Here is a 21,808-nt window from a genome sequence, read left to right on the forward strand (position 1 = left end):
ATCCATACTAGACTACATTACAAGGCTGGCTGTTTTAAAACATGGGTCATTCCATTCACCACCCCTCGCCCCACTCTCACCAAGGCATCAACATGAACATTTAAAAAAGGGTTTAAAACTGAAGATCGTTTCTTCAACACGAATAAGACACGAAGGGGCGGGAACTGTATTTTCCCCTGGTTTTTATCTTCTTCTGAGCGCTGCTGCTTTATGACATAAAATCCTGGAATTCTCCGCGTATTCCCTTTTATGGGCAGTTCTCACTGCTCTCCCCAGGATGGAGCCTATGTTTAAAAATGAACCCGGAAGTTCGCACAATGAGACGGTTTACTGCTTTTTTTAGCTCTATAACGCTAGGGTTACCGTATATCTCTTGGGGACGAGAACCATAGAGAGAGATTCTAGAGCGGTTTAAACCATGCAATTTAAGGACAGGGTCTCAACGCGCCTGTGCGTGAGATGCGAAAAGCTTCCTTCCGGAAGGGGTACGCATGCGTAGTGGATCGAAACGGGACACAGGTGGCGAGGAAACATGGCGGAGCCTGAGTGAGTTTTCGAGGGAGAAGTAGATCGGGGGAGAATCCGTGTCCATCCTCGGGAAGGGCTTGGGCTTGGGCTTTGTTTGTTGGATAGAGGCATAATCAGAGGCCTGTAAGAACAATAGATACGGGTCACAGTGCTTTGTACTTGATCGGTGGAGGGAGATCGTACGATATGGAAAACGACCGCTTCTAGGAGTCTGTGTGTATGTTTACTAGAACGAATAAGTCATTGAATAGGACCCATTTGTGCAACGCATTATGTATATGAATGTATGAAAATCGCTTTCCATTAGTTCTGTTTTTGTGTTCTGTCTGACCCGTTCAAACGCTTGTGTTTTAGACCACCAAAGAAGATTCCCCGGGTGCCAGAAAATCTACTGAAAAAAAGAAAAGCATATCAAGCAATCAAAGCTACTCAAGCAAAGCAGGCGTTGCTGGACAAAAGAAAGGTACGTGAGGCATATTATAGGTCAGGACACTGTACGCTCACCTGATCAGCTCAGGCAGGAATCCCTTTGATCAGACCAATTACATGTGAGATAAATGATACGTGGAATGTAGAATCAGGTTTCAGGTAAAGTCTTTGGGAAAAGAGAGGTGCTTTAGAATAGAAGGATGTAGTCTTGCTTACTTGGATTTCTAGGAAGTATTACCACCCATTTCACCTCTCCAGTATTGTAAGAATAAGTACTCCCTCGCAGCTTTTTCTGTCCTTCCTTTATCAAACCTTTTTTCTTGAAGTTCCTCTGAATGACTCTTAAACCAAGACTTGCTTGAACCATTTTGTGACTGAATCAAACTAGAATGCTATATTTGATATAAAGTTCCAAATTCTATCACATCTCATCTGCTTCTGCATTGTGCCCCATTTGTAATCAGCCCCAGACCCTTCTTCCAGTCAATTGTAGATTAAGCTCCTTAAACTGAAATCCAACCCTTTTTCTAAAAGGAAAAAGAAGTAACCACATAAGTACTTCAGTTCAGAGAGCAGAAATAAGGTTAGGTTAAATTAAGATAATTGTTACTATACTGTTTCCAACAAACTTTGTGGTTGAACATTGCCCTGCAACTTATTGTATCGATATGTATTGAAAATGCTCAGTTTTTCAATAAATTATTTGACCTTTACATTATCAGTCACTCGGGTGTGCTTGCTCCCATATTCTTATCCTGTCATCCAGGAAGAGAGTAAGTGTTTTTTCCAGTTATAACAGTAGGGCCACATGTTAGCTAGATATGTTATGTGTTTTGCGGCTGAATAAAACACATTATGAATAGATGTATTGGAAGTTCATATCCTGTTACCACTTATTTCATTTATAAGTTTCCCTGTATTTTAGGGCATAACCCCAAAGATTCAAAACTATGATACTCTTGAGTGCTGTACACAGCTGGCATGTCATTGTACTGAACATTTTGTACTGAAAAAACATGCTGAGCATGTTGACCGTTATGTACTAAACTGAGTAGCATGCAAATAGTGACTTAAAATAAAGGCATGTCTTTTAAAGTTTAATTTCCTTATTGTAGCATCAGAAAGGAAAACAAATCAGATTCAAACGTCTTGAGACATTTTTGCGGGATTCTCATCGGAAACACAGAGATGATGTCCGTCTGAGGCGCATGGAACATAAGCCCCGGCTGCTCCTAATGCCTGAGGGACACAAGCTGGCTTTCGCAGTACGGATTGCAGAGTAAGCATCTGTTTGTCTCCTGTAACTTAGTTTTCCAGCAATCTGCTGGTTTTAAGTTACCATCCTTGGACACGTTTGCAGAACAGTGAATTGGTGGTATTGATGAATTATGACAGAACAAAAAATCTTGAACTGGACCACTGGCGGAGGAAGAGGAGTGCGGGGGGAGCGCATTGCCCACAGTAGTGTGATCCTGGTGGGGTGCTATTACAGCTCCGCCCCCCCGCCTGTGCTGGGTGCCACGCCCCTGCAGGCGGCATGCCACGCCATGCCCCCGCCTGCTCTCGGTCCCCCGGTGCCGGAGTATGAAGCTCCACCACTGAACTGAACACTGAATAAAAGCAATAAGAGAGAACCTTGGCTTCCTGCTTTTGGTTTGTTTGAGTGAAGCAAACCATGAGCATTGGTTTGGACATTATGCTAACCCCAAGGGTAGGGAATTTGATCCAATGATGTGACGGGTTCCTGATGTCCCCCCTCCTACACTCATAGTGCACTTCAAAATGTAGGCAGGGGCACCATCGGATGTCATTATGACACCAGGTGAAGCTTTTTCCTTTACAGAATGGCTTGATTTCAAAGGACCTTTGGGCAACAAAGCACTTCCTGCTTCTACAATTGGGGCTTGCACTTACTGTCAAATCTGGTTTGCAGAGAATCAGGCCCGTTATTGTCCCTTTACAGCTATAATTTTACCCACCCCCACAACTGATGTCAAAGGAGTGGCTCTGGCTAGAGAAAAACAGCCTTGTGGGCCAAATTTGACCTGTGGGCTGGAGATTCCCTATGCCTTTGCTAAGCCCAGGGTTCATAGTTTGTTGCCTCCTGCTGAAGGGAGAAATGAAACATCAGGCTGTAGCTTTAGGACACAACTTTCAAGAAAATGTAAAAAGGTGATTGTTGATGCATATCTATATTTGTTTCCTCTTACTCTGGAGCTTTCTGTCCAAGGTGAGAATTTGGCTGATTTCTCCTACTTTGATTTAGAATTAAAGGTGTGAGCCTACGTGTGCGGCATGTCATACAGAGGCTACGGTTGAGAAAGATTTACAGTGGCACATTTGTTAAGTTGTCACCAACATCTCTAAAAATGCTGCGAACTGTGGAGCCTTATGTGGCATGGGGGTGAGTACAACTTTTATTTTTGTGTGTTAGAGGGATGGTTAATGGCAGTGAAATGAATATGAAAGGCATCATAACTTTGAAAGTGTTAAGTAGATTTCTTTTTTTGCATGCTAATATTGGCATGTCAGGAAAGATGAACTAGCTTAAAGTACAAAACTCAACTTATTTTTCTAGGACCTTTTTGAGGGTGGGGGGTGGGATCTCTCTCTTCTATCACATCTCATCTGTTTCTGCATTGTAACCCGCCTGACCCATTTGTAATCAGCCCCTGACCCTTCTTCCAGTCAATTGTAGATTAAGCTCCTTAAACTGATATCCAACCCTTTTTCTAAAAGAAAATACGTAGTAACACCTACAGATTAAAGGAGAAAGTTAACTGGACTGCTACCATTAACTTTATTGTAAGGAGACTTACTGGGATATTGCATATATCCAACTAGGTTAATACATTTAGTGTGGGTCTTTTTATCTGTTGACATCCATAGACGTTTTGCATGAAGGTGGGTTAACAGCATAATATACATTTGTAATATACATTGTGCAGGGGGTTAATCATGTGACATGGGCTCAGATTAGGTGGTGTTTGCAGTCTGCTTCAAAAAAGATTTTGTGAATTTGTCTTCTGAAAACAATTTAGGCATGAATGCTGCAATAATCCACTTCGTAACTGAACTATAAAATAGACAGGCTGTTAATACATTAACAAAACTTTGATTATAAAAATCAAATGCATTCTGTCCTGGAGCAGTAGCTTCAACAATTCTTGACTAGTTCTATTCCTTGTGTCCTATTGACGAAAGGTATGGTCTAAGGATGACTGAGTATTACAAAACAAGTTAAGTAGGAAAATGTTACATAGTGTGCTGTGAAATGACTAGTGTTGTGGCCATTCTCTGGGAGCTAAATAGCAGCAGCAGCATCACCACTAATTTTGTGTTTACAGTTACCCGAACCTGAAATCTATTCGAGAGTTGATCCTGAAACGAGGCCATGCAAAGGTCAATAAGAAAAAGCTTGCTTTGACAGACAACATTCTAATAGAGGAGCATTTGGGTAAGAGATTAAATGTGGGAGAGGACTTTGGGGCAGCATGTGCTTTATTGTGATCTAGGAAAAGGGTAATGAAATGACCAAAGAATTGGATACTACTGTGTTTCTAAAATCATTTTTCCCTCTTAGGAAACTGTGGTATTATTTGTTTGGAAGATCTTATTCACGAAATTTACTCAGCTGGGAAACACTTTCATGAAGTCAACAAGTTCTTGTGGCCATTCCACCTGTCAGTAGCTCGCCACGCTGCCCGCAATAAAGCAGGGTTCCACAAAGAGATTGGCGATACTGGATTTCGAGGTACTGGAATCAACCAACTCATTCGCCATTTGAACTAGGCTCAGGTGGGTACTCATTAACACCAGCTTTTGTGGATTTCAATTACTGCTTAGTTATATGTTAAAAATGGTCTTAGAGTTCAGAAAATGGCCGTAGTTCAGAAAAGTGGACATCATTCATTCTGCTGTTGGATTGTGAAATTATAGGAAGATAAGGAAGCCAAAATCAAGTTTCAATCTCTGGGTATAAAACCAGAAGATGGGAGTGATAGATCTGAAGTTTGGCTCCTCGGCATCTTAAGTTTGCAAGATTGGGTAGCACAGATGGAAAATACTTTTTCTTGGACTTCCTGTAGAGTAGGTGGTGCAGAGATGGATGAGCTGATGGTCGGGGCCAGAATGAAACAAGTTTGTGTGACTTCATATTCAGTTGTCCTCATGTTTGGCAGCTTCTGGTAGGTTCCAGTAAGTTATATGCAAAAAAACAAGAGCAGGACTAAAAGTTTACTCTGCAGTGGATCATACTTTATAAAAATCCATGTGGTTTGCGTATATTAGGTCATATGCTTCGGAGAAAGGTGGAGAAAATTCGAGTTAGTTTAGGTCCTTGCATACAGTTGTACCTCGCAAGACGAATGCCTCGCGTAACAAAAAACTCGCTAGACGAAAGCATCTTGCGATGTTTTTGGTGACTCACAAGACAAAGTTTTCTATGACCGTGCTTCGCAAGATGAAGTTTTTTGGTGGGTTGTCTTTTTGCCGCGGCAACCCGCACTTCGCAAGACGAAATTATTGCTAGATGAAGTGACTCGCGGAACGAATTAATTTTGTCTTGCGAGGCACCACTGTACTATGAAAGCATAACTAACTGGCAATTCATAAACCCAATTCATTTAAAGAGTAGTTAATTCCAAGCACCATCTTAAGTTCTCAGTGTTTTGAGGTGGGTTTTTTTTAACTGTTCAGGATCCATCTCCAGTTACACTGCATGTTTGTCTGCTAGACAGTAACGAGTTTAACTCTCAACAGCAACTTCCTTGTATACTTTTTCCCCAGCTCAGTCATAAAAATAACATTTGCTCTTAATATTTTTCCAACAGCTTTCTTCAGTAGGCACCAAACATAATTATAGTGATTTCTTTTTACTTTCTTTCTAACAGGTTATGAATGCTATTAAGGATGTTCTGGATATATTTATTTGTACTCCATGATGTACATTGGCTCGTCAGACTCCAAGATGACATTACTTCTGTTCCTTTCTGTCTTCTCTGTGTGATGGTGAAACTACACTTCCATAGTTGAGTTGGAAGATATCCAAGATGTGATTTAAATGTTACCCTGTGCATAGAACAGAATGGAAAAACGGAAGAACTCCTAAAATTCCACTTGCACAGCCCTCTGAAATTAATATATTGCTTACAAAGACAGCGGGGATGTTTTGAAACCCAGCACTGCTTTTTGCATGGAGTTTCATTATGCATTTTGAATACATAAGTGGGAACACTTGGCATTTTTTAAGATACACACTTGGAATTGGAAACCTAAATCTAGTGAAATTCTTCTGCAGGAAAATCCTGAACATGTCAGGATCCTCTTCCCAGATTGCTTGAATTTGCTGGCAACTAGTTGATGCCTTAAATTCTGTCAAACCCTTTGGCCAGCCCATGTCTAAAATAGCCACTTTGAATGTAGTCCTCAAACTTCTTTTGTATGTAAAGTCTCAAATAAAAAGATTACTTTTTTGCTTTTTCTGGGGCTTACATATATGTCAGACAAATGCAAGAACTGTTGGCTTTTGACGCTTGTAAGCTATTTATTGAAAAGATGAGCAGTTGTTCCTGTTGGAAGTATTTGGAGCTTGCTTCTGAGTCAGTTCCCCCCTCTTCCCATTGATGGGCACATTTCCTCAGGGTATCAAGGGTTACAGCTAAAGGTGAGCCATGCACTTCTCACCATGTCAACTATCTCCCCTTGTCTACCCTCCTGGCATAAACTTGGGAAAAATATGATTCATTCATTAGCCAATAGAGCTGCAGAAGGAAAAATTAAGCTAGAGACAATTTGTCAGGATGGCAGTAGTCGCACCTTGGTTGTCGAATGCCTTGTGAGGCGAACGTTTTGGCTACCAAATGCCGCAAACCCATAAGTGAGTTTTCCGGTTTGCAAACATTCTTTGGAACATTGGACACTGCTTCCGATTGAGTGCAGGAAGCCTTGGATTTCAAAAGTCGAACGGATTCAGTTCAAGAACCAAGCTACGACTGTATACATAGGGAGATCCCAATATTCTAGTGAAAATGCTCCACAGCGATTAAATTCACTAGGAAAAAACTTCCATTGGTGCCAACCCTAGCTGTCCTAAGCCTGACTGCTACATGTGGGGCTGTGAGCCAGATCAAGCTGATGTTTCCAGACTCTATAAGGCCTTGTAATATTCTTGCTAACTATGTAACACAACCACAACACAGACAAATTTAAGTAGTTTATTGGCAGTAGACCGTCACCTTTAAGCAGTTATACAGAAAGACGCTTATGGTACAAAGATCAGCTGAAGTTCTGCTTTAATTATTTATCCTACAAAATGCAATTAAAAACATTCATTCCATGCTCCTGTAATAACCAGAATGAGGAAATTCAGTTGCTTATCAAAGAACAGGATTTCAGCATTCATAGAACTACATCCACAGTATATTTAAGCTATGTACAAAGTATGTTTTCCCTGTTTGTTTTAGTGGAACACAAAGGATCTATTCAGAATATAATTACTATTTCCTAAAGACATTAAGAGGAAGCTTATGTACAGTCTTGTTTGCACAGTCAGGGGAAGCTGTCCTTTTTGTAGGCCACCATACTGTTAACTTTGTGTATTGTAGTTGTGAAGGAACGAAGACGAACTTCTTCAGAGTTAGCAATGAACTGTGGACCAGACTCTTCCCATTTTTCTGGAACATCTAAGTCTTTGTCTGTGAAAATTAGCAAGTCAAATGCACCTGCAAGGAAAGAAACCCAGTGTTACTAGATTTATATTCCATGCCTATATTCTAAACTCATTTTTAAGGGTACAATAAAATTGTATGCTTGTATTTAAAATTCAAGCACATTCATACTTTTTCAGTATTATTGCTGCAATAATACAGTACATTAATTGAACCAAAGTTAGGACTGGATCACTCATTCCTATCCATCACTTGATGGCCAACTACAATATGTTGCAATTGGATTATCAGAACTGCAGTTTACTGAACGAGTGTTCGCTAGATTTAGAGTCATTGTCATACTACTAGTTTTAATGCCTCCAAACAATTTTACTGGTGCAGCCCACTACACTTGCAGCCTTCCTCCCCATCTATGGTATGTCAAATTAAATGTGAATTACTTTCATTGAACTTTTTACAGCATTTTCTGCAAACAGCAGCAGTGCCGGTGTCAGAAGTCTGCTTGTTTGAATTGCTGTGAAGTGTGAAGAAGCAGGCAGGATAAGGGTGATAAACCTCTTCCCTTCCACCCTATAATTCTTCCTGCTATCCCACCCTATTTTCTTTCCAACAGGTGTTACACCTGATCTCAGAGCACCACTGAGAAAAGGCTGGGGAGAGCATGGGCAGGGAAAGAATACATCACCATTCAGTTTGAAGACACTATTTTGGAGCTGTTTAGCCCACTCAGATTTTATAAAATAATATGGCATCATCTGAAAATTATCTCATTGTTCACCTTACTCCAGATAAATTGTTTACATCCCTTAAATGCTTGGCAATGCACTTCTTTACAGAAATTAGGCTGTACTGTATGTGAAAACGTATCAAGTTGTACTCATTTCCTTGCTCTATGAATAAGCCCCCAAATACATTTGCTGCATTCTGTCAAGAGCATCAAGTGACAAGATACTTACATGTTGTTTCTAGTAAAGGAAGGAAAGTTACTGTGGCTGTTATCTGTCTGATAACAGATTTTATTTCATCCTGTATAGCTTTCTGAGATTTCTCTCTTGGTGCACTAAAACAGCAATCAAAAGCTTTCATTAAACAAGAAGTCTTGATATCATAAATTAACAAAGCTATTAATATTTTACATAGTAGATATCCACTAGTCCAACTTGCATGCCATGTTTGGTGTGGTTGCTTTGCAGATTTCCATTGCCTATGCCAGGGAGGAAGAACCACTGGCTTGCAGGCCAAGTTAGGCCTGGCAGGCCCTAAACCTACTCCACACCGATGTAATATGCAACATCAGAGGTGGGACAGGAACAATTAGCAGCCTTACAATTACACTTCTGTCAAGCCCCCCCCCCCCTTTTCAGGCAGGTATGTGCTAGGCTATACAATTTTATTCGAAGCACAGCCAATACCTGAATATAAAGTGTGGCCTGCTGAATTCAGAGCAGTGATGAAAGGGAAAAGCTTACTTTGGGCCACTCGATGTCATGCAATTGACAGGACATGCCCATCTGTCAGAATGGTCCACGGGGTGGGGTGGCGGAGGTCAGGAGCTGGTCTGCCTGTCAAATCTTTTCCCCCACTCCGGGCCTACATCTATAACATTTTACTTGTGTGCATTTGCTGCTGATACCCAAGGCCTTAGAATAGACTAGCTGACCACTTTGCAAGCACAACCCTTGCTTTACTCATTTGCAAGCCATGTCTCCCCCCTTTGGAGTCCCCATTTTGAAGGAGGCAACTACGGTATGTATCTCTATATCCACAAGCATATTCATATCATCCATCTCCAAGACAATTATGTCACCACAATTTGCAATATGCTTTTTTGTACCTGGGGTGAGGGAGAAGCACAATTTGAATACAAAGCTGAATAAAGGCCTACATTTTGCATTGTTTGAAACAATGGTGTTTGGATTGCACTTACCTTTCATCCTTTGCAGCTTTGTCACATTCAATGTCAAACTGCCACCTTTCCAGAACTTCACTGGTTTCTTTACTGGAGATCACTACCACTAGCCGCTGAACTAGGCACTCATAGAGCCATTCTTAAAAAAAGCAAGAAGAAAAATAGGTTCCCAGAAGTCCCAGTGTTGCATACCCTTAAAACATTTTAAACCACCTGAAATAAACACTACCACTGGCTCTCTGCAGTGGTACTCACTGCAGGCAACCTGCAGTTTATGATACACATGGTACAGTTGATGTAGGAAGCCTGATGTGCAAGAAGTACGCCAGAACTTCAACTAAACACAAAATTCAAATAGTATTCCTATACAGTGGTACCTCTGGTTGTGTATCCTTCGGGTTACGCATGCGGCAAGCCCGCAAGTATTTTTCTGGGCTTTGCCGCATGCGCAGAATCGCCCTGCACACATACACAGAATTGCCCTGCACACATATGCAGGAGTGCTCTATGGCACCGCGTGCATGCGCAGAAGGTAACCCCCGCTTACCAATTCCTCAGGATCCAACCGGAGCTCCAGAACAGATCCCGTGCGCAACCAGAGGTACCACTGTACATAAATGAAGTGGCTGCATTTTACACATGAGGAATGGCCAACTTCTTTATTCTTGGTGGTGGATCTGTTTTTCTAAATGGCCTAGGAGTCCACAGTATGTTTTGCCACACAAACTGATCTTATTATACACAGCTGCTCCCATCTAGCAGCAGTGATTTCAGAGTTCTGGAACATATGTAGGTATCCACAAATGTATTACCAACGCTCATTATTGAGTTTGCTGCTAATTGCTACCATCATGAAGTGTTTCCCAAAGAGAAGTGTTTCCCTTTGTACTACCTTTTGGAGGCTGCAGAAACAGCAATTCACTGGTGCACAAGCCCAATAAAGATGAGTTTATCTACCTTTCCATTTCTTTAAAAAGGAAGTGTCTGCTCAGCTTCAACTGATTCTCCAGTTGTGTCCCTTAGTGATGTGTGGTGAGAATATTCTCCGGAGAATATTTTCTGCTAGAAAATTCTCTGGAGAATATTCTCCACAAACTGTAAATTCTGTGTCGTCTACACAGCTGCTTTAAATGTACACACCTCATTAATCGAGAATATTCTCATATTCTCCAAAATATTATTCTTGAGAATTTAACATCACTAATGTACCTTCCCATATAACACAAATCTGGTCAATTGCTGAATCCAGGTTAGATTACTGAAAAGAGCTGCCCTTATAGAAACTACAACTGCCATTTAGAAACTACAATTAGTGGAGAATTTGGTGGCCAGAATGCTATCTGGTGCTCACTATTCAGATCATGCTACCAATCTTGTTCTATCAGCACTGCTTCCAGTTTGTTTCTAGGTCCAATTCAAGGTGGTGGCTATTACCTATAAAGTCGAGTTACTAGGGTCATTTAAAATTATTGTAAGTCTGAGGGCAGGGACTGTGTTGTTTTCTTAATCTCTATGCAGTAATACGAAAACTGTCATGAAATCATAAAAAAATACCTTTTAGCTGTCCCACCACATTGTTCAGATAATTTTTAAGTTCAGAGTCTGCAGTTACAAGCATAGTAAGTCCATATTTCTGAACACGTGTAAATGTTTCAGCAGGATAGATCCCACGTTGGTATAAGATACTGTTGATACCATATGCTAGAAGGGAAAAAATATTCAAGTGTTAATAATGCAAGGACCATCATCTTACTTTAAAATTCCTTCAGTTGCTTCCATATGCCTGTTATTGTAAGTGGCAATCATCTCTGCAGCGCAGAGATAATGGCTCAAGGAGCAGAGTTTATGCCAGGCAGGTGCCAAAGCTATTGGCTGGCAAAATTGGAATTAGCAGTCTATTATTTTATTGTGGCTACAAATAACACGCATAGCATGCTTATTTTAAAGAGTCATCCTTTTTTGATATAAAGTTTAAAATGAAAGCAGATAAGGACTCTAATAATTGAACATGTGCTTTTATCCCTTACCTTTCTCACCCTGATCTGGCCACAGTGATCCATGTGACGGTCACCTCCAGGCTTGATTATTGTAACTCGCTTTACGCGGGGCTGCCCTTGAAGCTGACCCAGAAACTCCAGCGGGTGCAGAATGCTGCGGTGAGGCTCCTTACGGGGTCCCTGCTGCGGAACCACATTTATCCAGTGCTCTACCAGCTGCACTGGCTCCCAGTGGAGTACAGGATCAGATTTAAGGTGCTGGTTTTGACCTTTAAAACCCTCATACCTATGGGACCGCCTCTCCTGGTATGCCCCGCGGAGGACCTTAAGGTCCACAAATAACAACATTTCGGAGATCCCAAGCCATAAGGTGGTTAGACTGGTCTCAAATAGGGCCAGGGCTTTTTCAGTACTGGCTCTGACTTGGTGGAATGCTCTCTCACAGGAGACCAGGGCCCTGCGGGATTTGACATCTTTCTGTCTGGCCTTTGGGCTGGACTCAGTCTGACCCCTATGTTTTCCTCCCTTATGGTTTTGATTTGGGCTACTTTAAAATGAGGCTGCATTTTAAAATTTAGATTGTATCTTAACTCGCATTTTAATTAATTGTTTTTCTTTCTTTTACATCTTATCATAGAATAGTTGATTAAATGATATCAGGTGGACTTACTCAAATGCAAAACAGGTAATACTGGTCTCTCACAATACTTCAATTAATTACAGATGAAGAAACATGGCAAGTGTTTGTAAATCAGTGTCTACAAGGGCTTATGGCTGAGAGATACTAAATTGAAGGGAAGCTTAAGCCAAACCACAAATGCTCATAACTGGCCCAAGAGTGAACAAATTGGAATTAGCAGACTATTATTTTATTGTGGTGACAAACCAGTAACATGTGTAGCATGCTTATTTTAAAGAGCCACTCTTATTTTGATATAAAGTTTAAAATGAAAGCAGATAAGGACTCTAAGGAGAAAAGGCAGTGCAATCCAGTGCTTTGTCCATAAAGCTGGGAAAACTCAACAGCATGGTGCTACAGACGTGTGTGTGTGACTATTAACATCTAAAACAACGAAGTCTTGTGGTACCTTAACACTAATACATATACAGTATTGCTACTCCACACATAGCCATTAAGGTTTTTTTCTTTTACATTGCGATGCAAACTTTTCCTGGTACGCTGTGGGGCGCTATACCCTCAGCGACAGGATGTTTGTGTAAAATAAATAAATAAATCAACGTGGGGGGGGGGGAGAGTAAAGGAAAAGAGAAGAAACGAAGACGGCCTAGGCTGCGTTCCACTCCTTATCCTCCAGCTCGGGCGCCATCATTCCCTCGCAGCAGCATCCCCTCCTCCCGATCCTAGGCAAAGCCCCTTGGATTCAGCGGGGCTTACTCCAAAGTAAGCGGCTCCCCTAGGAGCAGCCCGCGGGAGGCTTACTGCCGAGTAGACTAGGGGAAAACCCAACCGAGTCCCTCCTCCCCTTTCCCGGCTAACTCACAGAAAAACTCGGCGACGATCTCGGCGCTGCCCCGCAAGGTGATGCCCTGCTCCCGGCTCTGCTGCTTCGCCATTCGAAGAGGACTAGGCGACGGGGGTTGAGCTCGGACTCCGGGAGGAAACAGGCAGCAGCGGCGGCGCCCGACTCGCGGCTCGCCTCTCCTCAGGGACGATCTTCCCGCCACCTGATTCAAAATCCAGTTCCGCCTCCTTCGTCGCGTCGCGCGAGAGTACAAGGCAACAGAGAGCGCTCCCCCGTTGCGCGTGCGCATCAGGAAAGGGGGTGGAGCCAACCGCAAGGCAAGCGCCGTTATCCCCGACGCCATGTGCCGTAAAGCGTTCTGGTGCCTCTAGCCTATAGAAATGCGCATGAGTGAAATCTTCGAGCGTTTTCGCCCGCCTTCCTTTCACGGTGGCAGAAGGTTGATTAGGGAGCTCCGTGGGTTTTTGTTAATAACGGGGAGAAGCGGGGATCAATTCTTGTTTCTCATATGGAGAGGCTGTTACTGTTTGGGTGTGTGTTTTTTCCCCCTCTGGGGAAGGGGTTCGTACAACTTAAACCTTACTTGGAACATGCAGGCGTTTCAACTTTAAAAGTTAGAACGCTAGAGCACGTGGCAAAAAAAATTAAAATACGCTGTGGCTTATTAGCAAAGAAAATTAATGTAAACTTAGGTGCAGTGTGATCGCCACTTCCCCTTTCTAGATTTCAATTAAATTCCGTTAATAGATTTTATGATTTTTTTTAAAAAAACTTACTTTTTGAACTAGGCATTGTTCTAGGAGTGATGGTCTCGAATCTTGCTTCTTCAGCTCACCTCTTTATCCTTGCTTTTGCTACTGGAGATGTGTATTTTAGGAGCCCATTTTCTTTTTCTGTTTTAAATCATATTGCAACTTGGGGTCTTTCTTAGTTGTTGGAGCCCGCCTGGGACCTCAGAGTTTAAGGGTGGGTAACTAATAAGCATTATGGTCACCTTTTTATTAATAACAATTATTATTCACCACTTTATATTGAGAGGCTGTAAGGCTGATGAAGTAATTTGGGGCTTCATGATGCCTTTTGAAAAAAGGGAAATGCTGTACCTGCAGGGGTAGACGAAAGGGTTTCAAAAGGATATATGGCAGAATTTAGTCTGGATACTATAGTTTTAGTTAAAACTACCCCCAAGAAGAGGTACACCATTAAGTCTAAACTTTGAAAAGGAGTATAGTATATGGTTATTTTAAGTTTGGGAAACACTGCATTAATAACAACAGCAGCAGCAACAACATATTTGTACCACGCCCATCTGACTGGGTTGCCATAGTAACATCCCCTAAAATCTCAGGAATTGAAAATGCCCCAGAAATACTTAGTGGATTGATTAAAAATATAAAATGAAAACAGACAATGCTTCTCTATATGTTCAAAATGCAGTAACATAGAATAAAAAGGAAAACTAGGCTTGATAGCCTTGTATGGAGTAGTAGAATGTTTATTTAAAATATTCTTTAAACGCTCTTCAGTGGGTTCCAGAGTTGTGTTTAATAGATTTCTAGATAAAAATACTAAGAGTATTTGTAGCCCACCAAGGGGTTTTACATTCTTCAAGTAAAGAGTGCATATTGGGTGCATTTGGAAGGCATAACTTTGGGAAGAGAGTTCTTGTTGTTTAACAAAGATAATGCATTGCTCAGCATTCAATGCAAGAATTGTGATCTATCCTTTTCACACCCCAGTAAACAAATGCTAATAGCCTTTTATATCAAGGTTGTTGGTGTCACAGTTTATTTTCTTCTGTACTTAAGTGTGTATATAATAACAGGATATGATGATGTGGGCTTTAATCAACAAAAAGTCCACCTTTGGTTAAAAAAAATATTGAGTGAAAGGTACTATGAGGCTCATTGTTTGCTGCAAGAGTATCTAACATGGCTGTTCCTTGATAGTTTGGGCAGTCGTCTTGAAATATATTTAAGAAAATAAAGTTTTAATTGTCATGGACGTTTAGACCACACTAATCAATATAGAAGGGGAGGACAGAGGACGAGATGGTTGGACAGTGTTCTCGAAGCTGCGAACATGAGTTTGACCAAACTGCGGGAGGCAGTGGAAAACAGGAGTGCCTGGCGTGCTATGGTCCATGGGGTCACGAAGAGTCGGACACGACTAAACAACAACAATCAATATAGAAATCCATTTGTTTTCTGCTTTATCTCTGTCAATGGTCCTGGTGGAAGATTGAGAACATATTGTGAAGGGGGGGGGAATTCTGTATTTTTTTCCTGAATGATTTTTAGAAAGTCAGTACAGTAAGTGCAGAATTAGCTGAATTATTATTACAGTTAAGTCATTAATCAACTTCTAAAACACAGTCACAAAGTGATTTGCCATTTCAATTAGAATGATTTTTTGGTAGCTTTGCCTTTGAATTACCCACAAGATGGCAGTGCTTACCTAGAAGTTATTGTCTACCATGTTTCCTCGAGATTCTTTTCTGTAATCTCTGTTTCTAGTTACATATTGTTCCTACATGATTATATCAAAATACCATTTCATATAGGGACGTGGGTGGCACTGTGGTCTAAACCACAGAGCCTAGGGCTTGTCGATCAGAAGGTCGGCGGTTCAGATCCCCGTGACGGGGTAAGCTCCTGTTGCTCTGTCCCAGCTCCTGCCCACCTCACAGTTTGAAAACACATCAAGTGCAAGTAGATAAATAGGTACCGCTCCGGCGGGGAGGTAAACAGTGTTTCCGTGCACTGCTCTGGCTCGCCAGAAGTGGCTTAGTCATGCTGGCCACAAAACCCAGAAGCTGTCTGCGGACAAACGCGGCTCCCTCGGCCTATAGTGCGAGATGAGCGCCGCAACCCCAGAGTCATTCGCGACTGGACCTAACAGTCTGGGGTACTTTTACCTTTACCATTTTATACAGAAATAACACTAGTAGTGTTGCTTATTAGGCTGATTATTGAAGCAAGTCAACACAGTCTTTGCTGACTTCACTGCACTTAGCAAACCAACACCAAACCTAGGTTACGTGAATTCATTCACTAACAAACACAACGTAACCGGCTGCACATAAATGATACTCTTCATTGTATATAACACCGTATCAAAGGTTATTTTTCATATGAAAACAACATGTAAAGAAAACAAATAAAAGTCCCATTAAACCAGTTCATTCTTAAAGTCCCAAATATGAGCTGTTTCTTATCCACATTTTGCCTCTGTGTATTCAAAAGGCTCAACGAGTCCAAAAGGGAGCTTGCAGTTCCACACAAGGATTTCTAGAATAATCATCCTGTTTCATCCATCTGGGCTTCGCCAGTGGTACATGCTTCATATAATGTATATCAAGATCATGGCTCTCATGACTAGTGGTTGCTAGTATTCAAGCTATCTCCCAGCTTGTTTCTTTGCCTAAAGGTCAGAAGTATGCCAAGGAGCCTAATGGGCTCCATGAAGTGGGAGATAGTGCTCAACAGCCTGAGCCATTTGGATGTCCCAGAGGTCTGCCACATCTTAGACGGGAGCATCAGTTATATCAGCCAGAAAATCCCGCAGAACTGTTTGGAAACCCATTGGATCCCATCTGCCTGAGGGTGGACCACCCTAATAGTGCTGAGAGCCAGTGTGGTGTAGTGGTTAAGAGCGGTAGACTCCTAATCTGGGGAACCGGGTTTGCCTCTCCGCTCCTCCACATGCAGCTGCTGGGTGACCTTGGGCTAGTCACACTTCTCTGAAGTCTCTCAGCCCCACTCACCTCACAGAGTGTTTGTTGTGGGGGAGGAAGGGAAAGGAGAATGTTAGTCGCCCTGCCTGGTAGACATATGAAAGACAATGTGAGAATTATAATAGATATTCTTGAGAGATTGGAAGTGAAAATAAACACCAAAGCAATGTTAATTTTTGTAGATGCCGAAAAAGCTTTTGATAATATCTCTTGGAATTTTATGAAAAGAAATTTTGTAAAAATGGAGGTTGGCCAAAACTTTGTTAATGGGATTAATGGTATTTACTCTGAGCAAAGAGCTAAGATTATTGTAAATAATGTGGTCTCAGAAGAGATAAGAATTGAGAAAGGAACAAGACAAGGGTGCCCACTCTCCCCCCTGCTATTCATTTCCGTTCTGGAGGTTTTGTTGAACATGATAAGGAACGATGATGGTGTTAAAGGAATTACAGTGGGTACAAAACAATATAAGTTAAAAGCCTTTGCAGATGATTTAGTACTGACCTTGCAGAACCCTGAACAGAGTGCAGTGAGAGTACTGCAGATAATTCAAGAGTTTGGCAGTGTGGCAGGCTTTAAGTTAAATAAAGGGAAAACTAAAGTACTAGAAAAGAACTTGACATTGCAAGAGAGACAGAATATAGAGGATTGCACAGGACTGAAGTGTGTAAAAAAGGTGAAATACCTAGGAGTTAATATGACGTCAAAAAATTTGAACTTGTATAAAGACAATTATGAGAAACTTTGGAAAGAAATCCAAAGAGATTTGGAAGTATGGTCAAGGTTGAAATTGTCCTTAATGGGAAGAATTGCAACTGTTAAAATGAATGTATTGCCGAGAATGTTGTTTTTATTTCAGGCCCTACCGATAGTTGACAAAATGAAATGTTTTCAAGAGTGGCAGAAGACACTGTCTAAATTTGTCTGGCAGGGGAAGAAACCCAGGATTAAATACAAACTTTTGACTGATGTAAAAGAAAGAGGAGGATTCTCCTTGCCAGACTTAAAGATTTATTTTGAAGCCGCAGCTTTTTGTTGGTTGAAGGAATGGTTTTTGTTAGACAATGATGACTTGTTGGATTTAGAGGGCCATGATAATGCGTTTGGTTGGCATGCATATTTATGGTATGATAAAGTAAAATTACACAAAGGTTTTAAAAGCCATATAATTAGGAAATCATTGTTTAATGTTTGGATTAGATACAAAGATCTATTGGAAAGAAAAACTCCTAGGTGGATCTCACCACTTGAGGCAAAGAAACCTAAAAGGACAAATATGGATGAGAATAGGTTGAAATACAAAGATATCCTGATGGAGGTGGGAAACCACTTTAAGATAAGGCCATATGAACAACTGAAAGATAGGTTGAGTGACTGGTTTCAGTATGTGCAGATAAATGAAGCATTCAAGCTAGATAAAAAAATAGGATTCCAGACAGAAAAGTCGAAATTAGAAACGGAGTTATTAGAGACAGACTACAAGAATTTGTCTAGAATGTATAATTTGTTGCTAGAATGGCATTTGAAAGATGAGCAAACAAAATCAGTGATGATTGAATGGGCCAAGGACTTGGGTCATAATGTGATGATGTCGGAGTGGGAAAAATTGTGGAAGAAGGGTATGAAATTTACGGCTTGTACTGTGTTGAAGGAAAATTTGATGAAAATGATGTATAGATGGTATTTGACGCCGGTCAAGCTGGCTAAAATGTATCACAAAAGCGACAATAAATGTTGGAAATGTAAGCAGGATGTTGGCTCATTCTACCATATGTGGTGGACATGCCCTAAGATAAAAGGCTTCTGGGAAATGATTTATAATGAGTTGAAAAAGATGTTTAAAAACACATTTTTGAAAAAACCGGAAGCCTTTTTGCTTGGAATAATTGGGGAAGAAATCCCCAAGGACGATGTTAATTTGTTTATGTATGCCACCACAGCCGCTAGGATCTTAATAGCACAATATTGGAAAAAAGAGGAACTGCCTTCGAGGCAGGAATGGCAAATGAAAATGATGGATTATATGGAATTGGCAGAATTGACAGGAAGACTCCGGGACCAAACAAATGACAAAGTTTTAAAAGATTGGAAGAAATTTAAAATATACATAGGGTATGAATTTGAAAACTAGATTTTGAACATCCAGGAAAATAAAGAAGTTAAGGCAATAGGGAAATAATAGAAGATTGAAAGGGAGAAAATATGATAGATGATATAAAGATGAAATTTTTGAAGTGTTAAAGAGACTATATGATGGGTAAGAAGGATGATTTAGAAACTGCTACAGAAGTTTATAAAAAAGAAAATCAGATAGTAGGGAATTGGGGAAGCCAGAGGACAATGAATATTAAAATGGATTAGAGATGATATATTTTTTTTGTTGTATTTTTGTATTTTTGTATTTCTGTATTTTGATGTTTACTTTTTGTATTTGTGTTCTGTATGTGTGTTGATAAAATGTTTAATAAAAAATATAATTAAAAAAAAAAAAAAAAAGAGAATGTTAGTCGCTTTGAGACTCCTTTGGGTAGTGATAAAGCGGGATATCGTATCCAAACACATATTGGGTAGGGTTGAACTGAGTAAAAGGGGGTCCTACCATCCTGATGAACACCCACGAAGAAATTGTCCTTATAATATAATAATAATAATTTATTATTTATACCCCGCCCATCTGGCCGGGTTCCCCCAGCCACTCTGGGCGGCTTCCAACAAAACAGAAATTCTAAAATACAGAGATCCATCAAACATTAAAATACAGAAATCCATCAAACATTAAAAGCTTCCCTAAACAGGGCTGCCTTGAGATGCCTTCTAAAGGTCTGGTAATTGTTGTTCTCTTTGACCTCTAGTGGGAGGGCATTCCACAGGGTGGGTGCCACTACCGAGAAGGCCCTCTGCCTGGTTCCCTGTAACTTGGCTTCTCGTAGTGAGGGAACCGCCAGAAGGCCCTCGGAGCTGGACCTCAGTGTCCGGGCAGAATGATGGGGGTGGAGACGCTCCTTCAGGTATACCGGACCGAGGCCGTTTAGGGCTTTAAAGGTCAACACCAACACTTTGAATTGTGCTCGGAAACGTACTGGGAGCCAATGTAGGTCTTTCAGGACCGGTGTTATGTGGTCTCGGCGGCCGCTCCCAGTCACCAGTCTAGCTGCCGCATTCTGGATTAGTTGTAGTTTCCGGGTCACCTTCAAAGGTAGCCCCACGTAGAGCGCATTGCAGTAGTCCAAGCGAGAGATAACTAGAGCATGCACCACTCTGGAGAGACAGTCAGTGGGCAGGTAGGGACTCAGCCTGCGTACCAGATGGAGCTGATAAACAGCTGTCTTGGACACAGAGTTGACCTGTGCCTCCATGGACAGCTGTGAGTCTAAGATGACTCCCAGGCTGCGCACCTGGTCTTTCAGGGGCACAGTTACCCCATTCAGGACCAGGGAGTCCTCCACACCCGCCCGCCTCCTGTCCCCCACAAACAGTACTTCTGTCTTGTCAGGATTCAATCTCAATCTGTTAGCCGCCATCCATCCTCCAACCGCCTCTAAGCACTCACACAGGACCTTCACTGCCTTCACTGGTTCTGATTTAAAAGAGAGGTAGAGCTGGGTATCATCAGCATACTGATGGACACCCAGCCCAAACCCCCTGATGATCTCTCCCAGCGGCTGCATATAGATGTTAAAAAGCATGGGGGAGAGGACAGAACCCTGAGGCACCCCACAAGTGAGAGCCCAGGGGTCTGAACACTCATCCCCCACCACCACTTTCTGAACACGGCCCAGGAGGAAGGAGCGGAACCACTGCATGACAGTGCCCCCAGCTCCCAAACCCTCTAGACGATCCAGAAGGATGTTATGGTCGATGGTGTCAAAAGCCGCTGAGAGATCCAGCAGAACAAGGAAACAGCTCTTACCTTTGTCCCTAGCCCGCCGGAGATCATCGACCAGTGCGACCAAGGCAGTTTCAGTCCCATGATGAGGCCTGAATCCTGACTGGAAGGGATCCAAATGGTCCGCTTCTTCCAGGCGTGCCTGAAGTTGTTCAGCAACCACTCGCTCAACCACCTTGCCCAAGAATGGAAGATTTGAGACTGGGCGATAGTTGGCCATATTGGCCGGATCTAAAGATGGTTTTTTAAGAAGCGGTTTAATAACCGCCTCTTTCAGCGGGTCTGGGAAGGCTCCTTCATGGAGAGAAGCATTTACCAACCCGCGAAGCCCATCGCCCAGCCCTTCCTGGCTAGCTTTTATAAGCCAGGATGGGCAAGGATCAAGGAGACAGGTGGTTGGTTTCACTCGTCGAAGCAGCCTGTCCACATCCTCGGAGGTAACAGATTGAAATTGATCCCACAAAACTTGACTAGACAGGACTCTAGCACTCCCCCGCCCCGGCCCTGCTCCCACGGTGGAGTCTACCTCTTCCCGAATCTGAGCGACTTTATCTGCAAAAAACTTTGCAAAATCATTGCAGGAGATCATGTGGCCCGTACTGGGCCCGGATGGAGCAGGTGGTTCCGCTAAATTGCGAACCACCTGGAAGAGTCTCCTGCTGCTGTTTTCTGCAGATGCGATGGAGACGGCGAAGAAGGTCCTCTTCGCCGTCGCCATTGCCACTTGGTAGGCTCGAAGTTGAGCTCTAGCCCGTGTCCGGTCTGATTCAAAATGAGTTTTCCGCCACCAGCGCTCTAGCCGTCTCAACGACTGTTTCATCGCCCTCAGCGCCGGGGAAAACCACGGGGCTGTCCGGGCTCCATGCAATCTGAGAGGGCGCTTCGGAGCCAGACAGTCAATAGCGCTGGTTAACTCCGCATTCCAGCGGGCCACCAGGGAATCAGCTGAAAGGCCATCGACATGGGATAAAACATCCCCTACCACTCTCTGGAAGCCAATTGGATCCATTAAGTAGCGGGGGCGGACCATCCGAATCGGTCCCACCTCCCTGCAGAGGGGAAGGGTTGCGGAGAAGTCCAGTTGCACCAGAAAGTGATCTGACCATGGCACTTCTTTTGTTTCGCTTTTACTTAATGTCAGATCACCAACATCCATAGAGGTGAACACCAA

General features: G+C 42.2%; 2 protein-coding genes across 2 annotated transcripts; one reads left to right on the forward strand and one right to left on the reverse strand.

Annotated features, from left to right (window-relative positions):
• Window positions 1–470: 470 nt before the first annotated feature.
• Window positions 471–6,438, forward strand: RPL7L1 (ribosomal protein L7 like 1). Its single transcript, XM_035113701.2, has 7 exons — window positions 471–546; window positions 883–991; window positions 2,073–2,236; window positions 3,224–3,361; window positions 4,305–4,414; window positions 4,541–4,755; window positions 5,850–6,438. The coding sequence occupies exons 1-6, from the start codon at window positions 533–535 to the stop codon at window positions 4,747–4,749; spliced, it is 744 nt and encodes a 247-aa protein (XP_034969592.1). The 5' UTR covers window positions 471–532; the 3' UTR covers window positions 4,750–4,755; window positions 5,850–6,438.
• Window positions 6,439–7,506: 1,068 nt separating this feature from the next.
• On the reverse strand, window positions 7,507–13,226 carry MAD2L1 (mitotic arrest deficient 2 like 1). The gene is made up of 5 exons (XM_035113703.2): window positions 13,034–13,226; window positions 11,089–11,235; window positions 9,553–9,673; window positions 8,582–8,685; window positions 7,507–7,679 (listed from the first exon to the last, which is right to left on the reverse strand). Exons 1-5 carry the CDS (start codon window positions 13,104–13,106, stop codon window positions 7,507–7,509), a joined length of 618 nt encoding a protein of 205 aa, XP_034969594.2. The 5' UTR covers window positions 13,107–13,226.
• Between the last annotated feature and the right edge of the window lie 8,582 nt (window positions 13,227–21,808).

Source organism: Zootoca vivipara, chromosome 9, assembly GCF_963506605.1.
Source record: "Zootoca vivipara chromosome 9, rZooViv1.1, whole genome shotgun sequence".
Taxonomy (NCBI): Eukaryota; Metazoa; Chordata; class Lepidosauria; order Squamata; family Lacertidae; genus Zootoca; species Zootoca vivipara.